Source organism: Apus apus, chromosome 5 (genome assembly GCF_020740795.1).
Source record: "Apus apus isolate bApuApu2 chromosome 5, bApuApu2.pri.cur, whole genome shotgun sequence".
NCBI lineage: Eukaryota > Metazoa > Chordata > Aves > Apodiformes > Apodidae > Apus > Apus apus.
The window spans coordinates 64,949,575-64,963,000 of record NC_067286.1 but is presented as its reverse complement, the minus strand read 5'-3'; the positions used below and the strand labels follow the sequence as shown (position 1 = coordinate 64,963,000).

Here is a 13,426-nt window from a genome sequence, read left to right as displayed (position 1 = left end):
AGCAGAACACACTTTAATTCAGCTAACAGGGCCAGGGAGAAGACTCCAATACCCTGCAATGTCAAATGTCTGCAATTCATTCCAAGTTGATGCCCCTATGGCAAAAGCATCCCCACTTCCACCAAAGGCTGGATGATAATTCCAACAGGATTTCAGGGGGATGGTGCAGAGACCACAGTGATACTGTGTATGGTGCCAAGGACAAGGAAGAAACACCGAGGCAGAAACTGCTGAAGAGGTTTCCAGAGAGGAACCAAACAGCTGCTACTGGGGTTGGATGCTGGGATCATACAGAAGGGTTGATTCAGTGTCCAGTTCTTCAGATTCAACTTCCTTAAGGTGTGGGGGAAAGGAAGGCAGGAGATGGGAGATCATCAGGCAGACTGAGCAGACACCTCCAGCTAGACTGGGGACATGGGTACGTGCCTGCTCCCAGGTTTGCTCTGCTGTGTCTTCAGTTCAGTAATTCAGTCATGCTGGCAGCTAACAATTACAGCCTAGATAATTACGAGCTGATTGGCTTGATGTTGCTCTTGGCCAGAAGCACTGAAAGTGTGACACATGACTGGGTAAGTAAATAACTAAAGATTGGCTCCTTAATTAATGCAAAATTTTATGTTGAAAAAAAATCCACAAAACAAAACAACACAAAATCAATATTCAAACCTGACATTGTTAAATGGTGGGATCAGAGGTTAGTTGGTAAAAATAACTATGGCAACATGATGCCAATAGTAGCTTTGTTTAGTACTAGCTAGTGTTAGGATTACTCTTTAAAAGAGTAACTCTCGAATTATTTATAGCACTGTCAAGCCAGCCCCATAAATGATAGACAGATTGAACTGAAGTGAGGAATCATGCAAGGATGTGTGTCTGGCCCTTTGAAAAATGCACTGATTGAACAGCTACAAGAATTTAATGTGGATGAAACTAAATGTCGTTTTCCTCACTTTAAAAAAACCTCTTTGGACAACAATTTCTATGAGCAATTCAGCCTGAGGCAGCCACCAGCACAGCAGATTTCAGTGCAAGTGGTTCAAATTGCTAGAGTTTTAAGCTGCTGAAGATAAAATGTTGTGTGCAGACTTACCAGGTAACCTCAGTTATGGGTAATCTTAATCCTAAATTGCTCCCCAGATGAGCAGACTATTGTTAAACAGCCCCCACTGTAGCACCAGCCCTTTTGGCAGCAAGGCAAGGGCTTGCTTGGCCAATCTCTTAGAGTCATAGAAGCACAGACTGCTTTGGGTTACAAGGGACCTTAAAGATCATCTAGGTCCAACCCCCCTGCATGGGCAGGGACACCTCCCACCAGCCCAGGCTGCTCCAAGCCCCATCCAACCTGCCCTTCAACACTGCCAGGGATGGGGCAGCCACAGCTTCCCTGGGCAACCTGGGCCAGGGTCTCACCACCCTCACAGCAAAGTATTTCTTCCTCAGATCTCATCTCAGTCTCTCCTCTTTCAGCCTGAAACTGTTCCTCCTCATCCCATCCCTCCCTGCCCTTGTCCCAAGCCCCTCCCCAGCTTTCCTGGAGCCCCTTCAGGCACTGGAAGGTGCTTTAAGGTCTCCCTGGAGCCTTCTCTTCTCCAGGCTGAACACCCCAACTCTCCCAGCCTGTCTTCAGAGCAGAGCTGCTCCAGCCCTCAGATCATTCCTCTCAGAAACCTAGAAAACACAAAAGTTCAACCTGCCTTGCCTTGAAGAGACCCAAATTGCTTTGCAAAAGGTGTCTACAGGGTGACCTGGGCTGGCAGGAGCCAGGATGCAGCCCTGGGAGGGCTCCAGGTCCACCTCTCGAGGAGCCTCCACCATCAGCAACAGCCTCTCTGGGGAGGGGACCCTCCTCTTCCTCCAGCTCTCAAATCCCCCCTTCCTGCTGCATGGAGGCTCCTGGACCATTCATGACATTTTGTTAATCTCTTTTTCTTTTTTTTCCATTTTCTTCCAGCCTTGGCAGGGTTTGAATGACACAGTGCCCGAGATGTACTTTTTGCTGCTCTGTGGGTATGATGTACACCAGCAGCCACTGAATAAAATATAGAGACAGGGAAGCTGTGAGTAGTACAAACCCAACTTGGCTTTTCCACAAATACAATTTTCCTTGTATGTTCTTATTTATGTTTCAGACGTTGGCAAGTTAAATCTGCCTCAGATCAGCCCACCTGATATAAATGAACCCCCTTTCCCACATGTGGTTTATTTTGCTTGCATCTTCTCAAATCTGGCTCAAAATACAAATGTGGTGAAAACAGGTTTTGCAAACGCCAGGGTAAGTGTAAATCTTTACATCTTTTAATACTGTACTGAAACCTTTCTCTTAGCATGCCAGTGCTGCTCTGCAGCCCCTGCAACGTGAGCATTGCAGCACGTTGCTGCTCCAGGAAAACCTGGAAATAAAACCCACTAAAAATGGGCTGTAACAACTCCCATTGTTCCACTATCATTAGATTCGTGCCACTGGGTTATTTATTTGGCTTTTTTTCTCCATGCGTGTGTCTAAGTGACCCATTCCTTCTCTGTGTGCACATCCCTGGTGCAACGTAAGGCTCCTTTTTAACCGCTTCCTCATTTTTCCTCTACACGTTCTCAGTTCCCCCGCGCTTCAGCATCCTCTGTCCTGATGAGACTTGGGACCAGAACACAGCTGAGAGCAGTTTCAACGCCATGTGTCAAAGAATATATTGACTAAATATGTTGATTTTCGCCTTAAAAGACTAAGGAAAGCACAGAAGTCATAACCCGAGGTGTTACTTTCTGAATCCATAACACAACCACACAGTATAAATTCGCATCATGGCACAAACTAAAAATAAGCAAAGCACCAGGAGGGACGTGAGGCAGAGTCCATCGTAAAAGCACTTCAGGACTAATTTTCAGTTGTGTGCTTTGCTTTGGCTTGGTCATAAATCACAGAGAGCCACTCAGGTCACCCCAGTCTTGGGAAAATAATTGCCTTAGAATAGGTTTCCCCAGTCTGGGGTCCAAAGCGTGATGAGCACGAAATTGAACTGCATTTACTCATCTGAGGAAAAAGCCTGTTCCTCTGGTTTCCTTTAGTGCCACCTTTTGGATTAAACTCCAAAGATCTGGAGAAGTTGGAGGCTGTGAAAATACCTCCCTCCATGCGTGCTCTGGATGATAAGTCAGCCAGAGGCTTGATTACAGTTTGAAAGGAGCAGAGCCATCAGTCATGGGGATGTTGCTGTGTTCCCACCACCTCTCTGCCCCGATGAAATCCCTGCCCTCGAGATGCCACTCAACTAAGTTATATATAAAAAGAAGTAACCACATGAAGGCAGGCCCACATTTTTTTCCCTATGAAATCAAATCTTACTGAAAAACACCAGGGAGCTGAATTGAATTGTTTCCTCTGTTCCCAGGACAGATTTGTAGAGAGGGTCTCTACCCTGATATCCAGGACCTGTGCAGAGCAGGGTCCTGAGAGGTGCCCTGCAGCTCCTCCATTAAATCCAAGCCCTCCCTGTTCATAGCACTGAAGCTGATAATAATTCCCATTTCCCTGAAAACCAGCAGGGTTCAGGGCTGCCAAGAACCCCAAGAGCAACATCTCAATTGTAGCTGGAGTCAAGTTGGTTAAAACAGGATATAATGCCTATTAAGATCGGATCCTTTTTAGCTAGCTCTCCTTTACATATTCTGAATTTCTTTTTTTGGTCGGTTTCTTTTCCCACTACCCCTTTTCAAACAGCTGATGGGAGGGATTTTGAGCTGAAATGGGGCTACTGCTCCAACATCCTTAGGGAGGCTGGGGCTGCTCATGCTGAGCTCTGGAGAGAGCCCACACAGGGTGGGTGGCTGGACACCCCTTTTGGCTTCTGCAGAGGAACAAGGGGTTCCTGACCTTGGGAGGAGATGCTTCATATAACAGAGATGCCTTTTTCCCTCCAGTTATTCTGAAAAATGCCTGGACAACCAGCCTAGAGAGATGGGGAACACAGAGCTGATGTGACTCCAGCAACCTCAGCTTGAGCACATCTGCTGCAGGCACAGGGTGATGGTAGGATCAGGGAGATGAGTCTTCAAGCCATGGCAACTAGCTTCCAACGGAAGAAGTAACAAGACCTGCATCCTAAAAACCCATTCCAAGATTCAGGTTCCAGATAGTAGAGGTAAAAGACATACAGAGTTTGTATCAGTCCTGCACCTTAATTACACAACACAGGTAGATCATCCTCCCTGAGTCTGTGATCTTGTATGATAACATCACGAAACACTTTTTGGGAAAAGGAACAAATTTCAACTCCTCTCTGTACTCAGGTAGCCTGAAGATGCTGCAGACTGTGCTCTGCCTGCCCCGGTCTCCCAGCTCATTGGGCGTTCAGAAAGAAAAGAGGAAATTCAAGCCTTATTGCAAACTTCCCATGGAAAATACTTTCTGCCTGACGACTCCCTCGGACCTCACTCAGAAGCGCATCGACAGGTGCCTGCAGGGAAGGCAGGTTTACGTTTTGCAGGCGCAGAACTCCATCAGCAAACCACTGGAACACCGGGAGCCTCTTGTTTTGTCCCTAACCTCCCCAGAATCCCAGCCGGAGGCACTTGGAGGGACACCTCTCTTGGGGGAGGTGTTGGCGGGAGCAGCAACTACCTCCCCCGCGGCCGCCCCCAGCCCTCCGCCTTGTTGCCCCCAGCCCACCTCCGAGCCCACCTGTCACGAGGAAGCTGCAGCGGCCCGCGCCCGCCTCGTTGATGATGTTGCAGTTGTAGAGGCCGTAGCTGTCGCGGGAGAGGCTGCCCAGGGTGTACTCGGTGGAGTCCTGCAGGTCGAACTGGCCGGTGCGCAGCAGCTTGCTGCCCAGCCGCCACTCGTAGGTCAGGACGCGGGTGGGATAGGCCCTCAGGACCCGGCAGCTCATGGTGATGCTCCGGCCCTGGCCTTGGCGGATCTCCAGGAAGGTGGGTTCCACGGCAGGGGGGTCTGTAGGAGACAGAATTAAGCCAGTGAACTAAGGGTGAGGGACAGTCAGCCAGCCACCGCTGGAAGGCCAGGGCTCCAGAGCACCGCCCAGCACCTGTGAAAGGGGGGTTCAGGAATGGTCGGTACCCAGCCTTGCTAGATCTCAGTCAGTTGGAAAAAGGAATGAGCACAGCCAAAGCATCACCTCCTGCTCCCTGACCTCAGCTGCTGAGTACTCCAAGGCTCCGTGCTGCTTCACCATCCTTACCCCTCGAGATGCAGCCCCGGGCCCCTGCAGCCCGGGAGGCTCAGCCCTCCCAGACCTCTCAGAGCAAGCACAGCCTCCAAAGCACACGACTTTCTGGATGAAGTCTGAGAAACAGAAAGCTGAAAGCCTTGGCTCAGTTTCGGTGAAGCGCACAGGGCAACCACGTCACCGGCACAGAGCTGAGGCAGTGATTCCATGTTCACTGGAGAACCTAAGTTTGCAGTGACAGGAGATGAAGCAGCACAGACATCCCTCCACTCTCCATCCCAGCAGCTGCCTTCAGGCTTCAACAAATACATAATCATATGTTAGTCTTTCCACTCAGGTGGTAGTTTTGATACCCCAGTAAGCACAGAACGGGCCATTTCCCCGTAACTCGAATTAAACTGCGTGTTAAATTATTTAGATTTGCAGCTACAACCTCTGACAGACTTTTGAGTCCAGCAAAATACAAACTAAATAAAATATAGCTAACACACTGTGAGTGCCAAAACCTCACCTCACCCTCCCACGTGCCTTTTGGTAACAATCACTGCAGAAGAACAAGAGCAAGCTGGACAGAACAATGCTGGCACTCAGCTCTTGTCAGCACAGCTACTTAGATGAGGTGAAGCCTATGAAAAATCTGCATGTGTTTGCAAGTTAATGCAAACCCATGAGTGACAAGGCATTCTGGCTCTTTAAAAAACGTAGCACATGTTTTTTTAGCCCACGAGAAAGAAGAAACCCTGAAAGCCTCCTGTGCCAGTAAGATACATGGAGTCTTTGCAGCCCTGTTAAAAGAGATGTCTTACCAAAACAAGCCATAAAAATTTAAAATCCCTGATGAGCTCTGCAAGAGAATGATCTTCATGGAGTGCACACTGTGCTCCTTTCAGAAAGAGCTTTCTTCCCTGAAAGTGTTCAAGGCCAGGTTAGATTCTGTGATCTCTCCAAGAGCATCTTGTCCTCAGGTTGGTTGATACCACAGATACCACAGATACCAACAACCTTCAGACTGTTGATATTTCATTCTCCACATAATGGAAGCTGTAAACAGATTCTCTCGTTCCATCTTCATCAGAGAAGACAGTGATAGGACAAGGGGTGATGGTTTTAAACAGAGCGGGGAGATTTAGGTGAGATATTAGGAAGAAATTCTTCACTCTAAGGGTGGTGAGGAACTGGAATGGGTTGCCCAGGGAGGTTGTTGATGCCCCATCCCTGGAGGTTTTTAAGGCCAGGTTGGATGAGGTTTTGTGCAACTTGGTCTAGTGGTTCCCTGCTCATAGCAGGGGGGTGGAGCTTGGTCATCTTTAAGGTCCCTTCCAACCTTAATGATTCTATGATTCTATGATCAGCTCCTGTAAATTGGGGACCATAATTGCACAAGTACTGCTGCTCATCATCTCTTGCTTAGACAGGAATTCAGCTAAACACAGAATACTTGAAATTAAGATAAGTTTTTGAATATGTCATATTAAAACAACATTGCTTAGAGCCCCTGATGTCCAGCTATCATATTTGTAGCTCACTGTAATAATCACAATTTATATTGATCCAAGTTTGGAATTACTGGGAGAGGACCACCACGATGTGGCAGCAAGGTGAGGCAGGAGAGGTGAAGAGCATCAGAGGTGGGATACAGGCTCAGTGGTACAGGATGATGAAACAGCAGATCTGAACTCTGAGGACAATTCCCCTTGACTGAGATTCCCTACAAAATGACTGACAAATGTGATGATGTAGAAGCTCCCAATCCAAAACCGCATCGATCCCAGCCTGATCCTTCCTCTTCATAGACCAAATATCATATGGATTTGTATGATTTTGACGCCAGATTCTTAGCTTGTACATGGACTGCAGCACAGCCACAGATAAATGCCAATAAAGGACCAGAAATCCTCAGTCCTGTAAGCCTTCTTCCCATTGATAATATCCCCCAATTTTGTGTCATCAGAGCATTCCATCCCAGCATGACTATTCTTTGTGCCCAGCTACAGAATAAAAAATAGCAAAGAAGATAAACTCATAAGAAATTCCGCTAGTCCCTCTCTCCAGCCTGATCTTTGCCCTTCGAATACAACCCAACAGTGTCTTCCTCTGCCCTCACTGTACAATTTGCCCTCCTTATTCTGCTTCACTAATAGTTTCCCAAAGCAGTGGCTGTGCAGGGAATTGTTGGGTTAAAGATAAAGAATTATTATTAGGAAAGAAAACATGTCAGATCGCAGCTTTTCTCTAAGGGAGAGCTGTTTAGCTCAGCAAGCTTGGTCTGCTTTCCGTAGATCATTGTGTTTTCCTCTCACCACCCTGTCTTACAACTGTTTGTACTTCCCAAGTACTTTCTAACTCATGATATACAACAGACATCAAAGAAATTACTAACCAAATTAACTAATATTTACCAATATCCAGTCATTTCTCCACCCTAAGAAGTAAGCTCTCCAGGTTTTCCTTGCACTTCAGCCATGATAATTCCATATCCATAATCTCATCAGCCCTCCTGCCTTTACCCTCACAGCCAGCACTTTTAAATCCAGACAAAATTTTCACCAAGTTTAGGCTGAACACAGATCAGCCTATACAAGAAAACAGCATAAGGAAGGTCAAAGAGCAGCTGCCTGAAGACCCTCCTGGCCCAGCATCCTCCACTGGTCCTGGAGAGCACAGAGGACACTGGGGAGCTTTGGGACAGGAACTTTCTGCCTTCTGCATGTAGGATGTGTCAAATGGCCTTTACTGGAGGAGTTTGCTACCATTTCCTCCCATTACTTTTAAGCTTATTTAATGTTTGAACATCCAAAACTTGTCTACATTTTGTATAATGTCCCCTTCTTTCTTTGTTTGCTGTTTCCATTTGATGCACGGAATATGGGGCACAATAATTCTCTGTTCCCCTCTCCACGGCAGCTCTGCTTTAAGGACTCTTAGCATATATTGGTATTCAGTCTTCTCTTTATTCTTTCCCTGGTTTATTTACTTATAAGATACTTCAGCCTTATAAATAGCTTTAAAATGAGAGTTTCCTGCACCTTTAAGGTCAAAGTAGTCTTTAAAATACAGAATTTCCATCTCTCCATGAACAGACGATACCCAGTGACAGAAAAAGAAAATTAACTTTGGTTGCTTATTTCAGAGTTACACTTTTGTAGGTAATAACTTTAATGCAAAAGGAAAGGGATGATAAAAACTACAATGTATGATAGTAGCCAGAGTTTATTTTTCTGTTGGTTTTTGTTTGTTTGTTTGTTTGTTTCTACAAGGCAGTGACTTCACAGCTACTGAAGGTGATACTGTCTCATGCATCTTCTGAGATGCTCAGACTGAAACTTACTCTGCAGCTGTTTGGAACTTTCATGTGTTTAATTAATTTGCATTAGCTCTTCCCCAAGGCTTCAGCAATTTGATTCAATTTACTTTGCTCAACTTATTCCTATCTTTCATAATTCGAGTACTAGTTTTTGAAAAATATAAGAAAAGCCACAGAGGGAGTACAGCTCCCTCTCCTAAACAATTATCTTTGGGAAGCAAACAGTCTGGAGTTAAAACAGGCTTTATATTAATGTTTAATGATTTTTTTAGCCTCAGTACATTCATGTCTTAAGGATTATAAAATGGAATGTGAAGCCTCTCCAGCTATCAAGAGAAATGACAGCAAGGACGCTTGCTTGTTTTGAACCAGGCAGCTGCTCTTCATGGTGCAGCTCATGTCACGGTCTTTATTGTAAGATTTATAAAGGAGAAAACACACCATTCGGGCAATTTATTTTGACTGGGTGGCCCTGAGCAGAGAATTTACCTGCTGATTTGGTTTCTCCAATTTGTATTCTAGCCTAAGCAAATTAATTAGTTTCTCTCTCCTAGCTCCAGCAACAGGAATAAACAAGCACTGATCCCTCTGCTTCTGTTTCTATTGTATTTGTATTTTCTATTTGATTCACACAACAGGAATGTGAATCTCTGTCAGCCTCAGAGAAGGAGTAACCTCTAAATACTCCTGGGGTAGGATTTGCACCACAGAAAAGAAGACCAGTAAATGAGAAACCAGTACATGATAAATGAGACCCCAAATCCTCGGAGGCCTGATGTGTGCAGGGGAGCACACCTCTGCCTTGCAGACCAGCCCATGCTGGCCCAGGTGATGGGGCAGGTGGGACCTCCACCCTCCCTGCTGGCCAAGGGTGCTAAACCAACAGGTTTTTAAAATGCCAGCAGAGCTGAGACCATTTCAGCAAGTGCTGTTTCCAATCTCTGATTGAAACATACTGTAAATGATTTTACTCCCTGAGGGATGTGCAGTGGAAAGTCAGAGTCACTCTAGCTTAACAAGGCAGTCTTTCTTCTTCCCTTTTCCTTCCTCTTTTTTTTTTTTTTTTTTCTTTTTTTTCTTTTGCCTGTGAGGGGAAGTTACTTGCTAGGATTTGTATCCTGCCTGGTAATGAAGGCTTGGGCTAGGCAGTCCATTTTATTTTATTTTTTTTCTTTTGTGTTTACCCCTGTGCCTCTGCTAGATCATGCTCAGGCTCTGGAGGTTGCTCTCAGGAACACCATGTGGAACTTCTTTACCTTCCAGCAGAGGCAACACTTCACCCGCCAGGCTACATCAGTGAGCATTTTATAGCTTACAAAGTAGGTATTAAATATTACACAGTTGGCAATGGAGCTGCTCTGCTTTTATAATTAAAAATGAATCATTAATATATGTGTAAATACACCAGAGTTAGATGCATGGAAGTCTGGTGTCTGGTACGTGCTTGTGGAGATCAACAGTCAGTACAACTTACACAATGTCTATTCAAATACTTCAATAGGTTTTACCCTCCTCCAATACCATTTGTTCTGAACCTAAAAATAAAGTATCATTTGCTACACAGCTCTGCAGACTTCCCTGACAAACAGCTGAGAGAGGCAGACAGTCAGCAGAATTGACAATAAAGCTCTATCTTGCCTCTTTTTTTTTTTTCCTTTTAATTGTAACACTGTACCACAGCAAAAGCTCTTCAAAAAAGCTGCCATGGGTTAGGGTGCACTGCTGTGGGCAGGAGGGGCTTCTTGTGTTATCAGTGATAGATTTGAAGACAAAGAGATGCAGGGAAAGAAGAGCTGCTGAGTTCACAGTACCTGGGATGTCTCTGGGCGTTGCTGTGGGCTCCCAAAGCCACCCCAAGCCAGCTGCTGCTCACCTTCCCGGGCAGGACTCGATGCTGGTGACATTGCTGGGGCCTGACACCTGACCCTGGCTCAGAGCAGCTGCAGAGGGGCACTACAATGCTGAGCAGACCCGTGAGGAACCCCACACAGGTGACTGATGGATCAGCTGCAAAGGAAAACCCAGCGCCTAACCAAGCCAAACCTCAGGGAGCCTAATCAAGTGGTGCCCTTCAGGAAGCTTCTCTGCAACCAGCTCGGACTTCACTGGTGGCACAAAGAGCTGACAGGAAGGAAGAGATCCAGGGAAGCTGCCATGCAGGGGCCAAGGAGACTGTCATGAGCAGAGTCCTGCAGCCCTTTTGGCCAACTCGTTGCCACTGTTTGCTCTGGAGGTTTAAGTCAGAGCAGAGTCAGGCCCGGCCAGGCACGACACGCCCACGAGTGGCTGCGACAAGCGGTGCTGGGAATGCAGCCTCCAGCAGGTCAGGGATGCTGGAACATGCTGGGGAAAGATCACTCTATTCATCTGCACTGCAGGACTCATTATGATGCTGGCAAAGCCTTACACGATTTCCTCCCTCCACAGTCATTATTCCCACATCTCTCCATCCTCCAGCCGCTCCTTCTGGGTGCCTCTGCCTGTTCTGAGGATTATCTTCACATGCAATTGAAAACGAAAATGAAAAGGTGCTTTAAGCTTTCCAGGTCCTGACTTGGTTGTATTTAACGCAGGAGAAAACAAAACAACATTAAAAAAAAGAATTCAAATCAGCTTCCTGGCTACGGTGGAATCACAGAATCACAGGATCACCAAGGCTGGAAAAGACCTTTCAGACCATCAAGTCCAGCCCATGACCAACACCACCACATCTCCAGACCATGGCACTAAGTGCCACATCCAGCCTTTCCTTGAACACCTCCAGGGACTGAGGTGAGGCCCCCACAGTGCTGAGCACAGGGGGAGAATCACATCCCTGCTCCTACTGGCCACACTATTCCTGACACAAGCCAGGATGCCATCAGCCTTCCGGGCCACCTGGGCACACTGCTGGCTCGTGTTCAACCAGTTGTCAACTGGTCGAGAAGCAGCCAGGCTGCCAGCAAGGGCTGGAGAGCATACCTGCTCCAACAGTGCTCCCTTCCAAGGGATGTGGGTAAATACTCAAGTGGGATCATTAAACTGCTCTCACCCCAGCTCTGCTATAACCAACTACCCACTCAAACCCTCTGATGGCAACCATCTGCCAAGCAGTGTGGCTCAGAGCAGGTGGCAGCATCTGCCCTGCCAGCCCTCCTCCACTTCAGGGATGATGGGTCCACCAATCCCCCCAGAGCCCGGGACCCTTTCCCAGTCAGGCAGGGGAAGGAGCAGCACCTTTTCCTGCCCATCTTCTCCATGGGAACTGCTGGAGAGCTGCCCTGGCTTCCCACACTGCAAAGTCCTCTCTCAGTGCCTTATCAAAATGCTCTCAGGTACAAGAATGGTGGAAGCACTGCCAAGCCTAGGCAGGTAAATTATTTAGTCTTTACAACTCTTAAGTGATCTATAGCTCCTGTTATCCCTTTATATAGGCAGGGTATGATCTCCATGGAAATACCTCTAACAAATTCCAGGAGCAGGCACATAAATCAAACATTCACACATTTGAAAAGACAATAATAAGCCCCACAGACTATAAAAAGCATTATGGTTTGAAGCAAAGAAGGGTGGGGTTTGGTGGCAGAATTGAGATTATGGGACATAATATTTCCTTGATTCCCACAGAGTCCTGTGGAAGACAAGTGCATGGATAATGAAATAAATGAAGAAAAAAAAAAAGTACAGGCTCTATTTTGTGAAAAAGTTGAGAGATCCTAATCATTCTAAAGAGTCAGAGGGAAAAAAATACTCTTTTGAAGCAATGGGAAACTTCTTAAAGTGCATTTTAGGAACCTTGAGTACATCAGGCTTGCGATCCCCATGGAAATTACAACAGTAATTTTCCAGCCAAAGCTCAGATACAGGTATTACAACCTTGAATAATGGATTTATTTCAGTGAAATGAAAACCTTATGTCCGGAAATAGAAAAAAAAATCTTTGCACATCTACTGGTAAATTGAAACTGAAATGCAAAGCCACCCTGGAACTGGGCATTCCCCAGCCAGCCCTGTGCACAGAAGAGACCCATGGCCTGCTGAGGGGAATCCCTCTTTGCATGGAAATTTGCTTTCCAGATGTGACATCCCCAAAGTTTTCTGAAGGCCTTGACCCTTTCTCATGGCCAGGCAGTGCTGGGGAAGGGAGGGGACATCCTACTGGGGACCTCTGCTGCTCCTGGCTTCTGCCACACCACCACTGTCATGCCAGGTAATTAGTGCACCTTAGCCCGACAACTGGAGGAGGGAACATCCACCACATTGACAGAGTTTATCAGCCACTACTTTTACCATGCACTTGAGAAATACCCTAATAAGCAACTTTCTAAAATCCACACCTACCACAAATTGCTGCATTCCCATCAGTCACCAAAAACCATTTCCTACACAGGACACATCCACCCAGGGGAGGTGCCCAGCTGTGGGTTTCATTAGAGATACAACTACAGATGTCATGAGCCCCAAGCTCTCCTTCAGTTTCTGTTTTCCTTCCCAGAAATCCTCATGAAGTAGTTTTCAGAAATCCTTTTCTTGTTGTGAGAATACTAACATATATTTTTTAAAATATATATGTTAAATATATATATATATTTATATATATATATAAATATATATAAATATATATGTTATTAAAATATGTGTTTGGAAACAAAAAAGAAAAGGGAAGATGGCTGGCTGTGGTAGAACTATTTCACATGTATTTTCATCACAGTAAAATCTGACTAACAGCAAAAAAGAGGTATATTTTAAAATAAATAAATGAGCAGTACTTCAACCTTAAAAAATGCAAACAAAGCTAGAAAACTAAATAGATAACTGCTTAGATAATTAAATAGATAACTGAAATCCTGTAAACTTGGCAGTGAGTATGCTGAGCCCTGCATGGGCTGTGCCAGCACTTCTGCTTTGCTGCTGGGTTCATCTCTAGAGGCATTTTTCTCCCTTGGTTTCATTCTCATCACAAACT

The 13,426-nt window shown here is 45.9% G+C and overlaps 1 protein-coding gene across 3 annotated transcripts in view; it reads right to left on the bottom strand.

Moving 5' to 3' along the window:
* Positions 1-13,426, bottom strand: part of MDGA2 (MAM domain containing glycosylphosphatidylinositol anchor 2) — a 340,493-nt gene that overhangs the window by 70,145 nt on the left and 256,922 nt on the right. For 2 of the 3 annotated variants that reach the window (XM_051621624.1, XM_051621627.1), the window contains one exon: positions 4,673-4,942. The exons of the other annotated variant lie outside the window; for it this stretch is intronic. In XM_051621624.1, the coding sequence (XP_051477584.1) occupies positions 4,673-4,942 (270 nt within the window). The remainder of the gene's footprint in view (positions 1-4,672; positions 4,943-13,426) is intronic. 3 annotated transcript variants of the gene reach the window in all.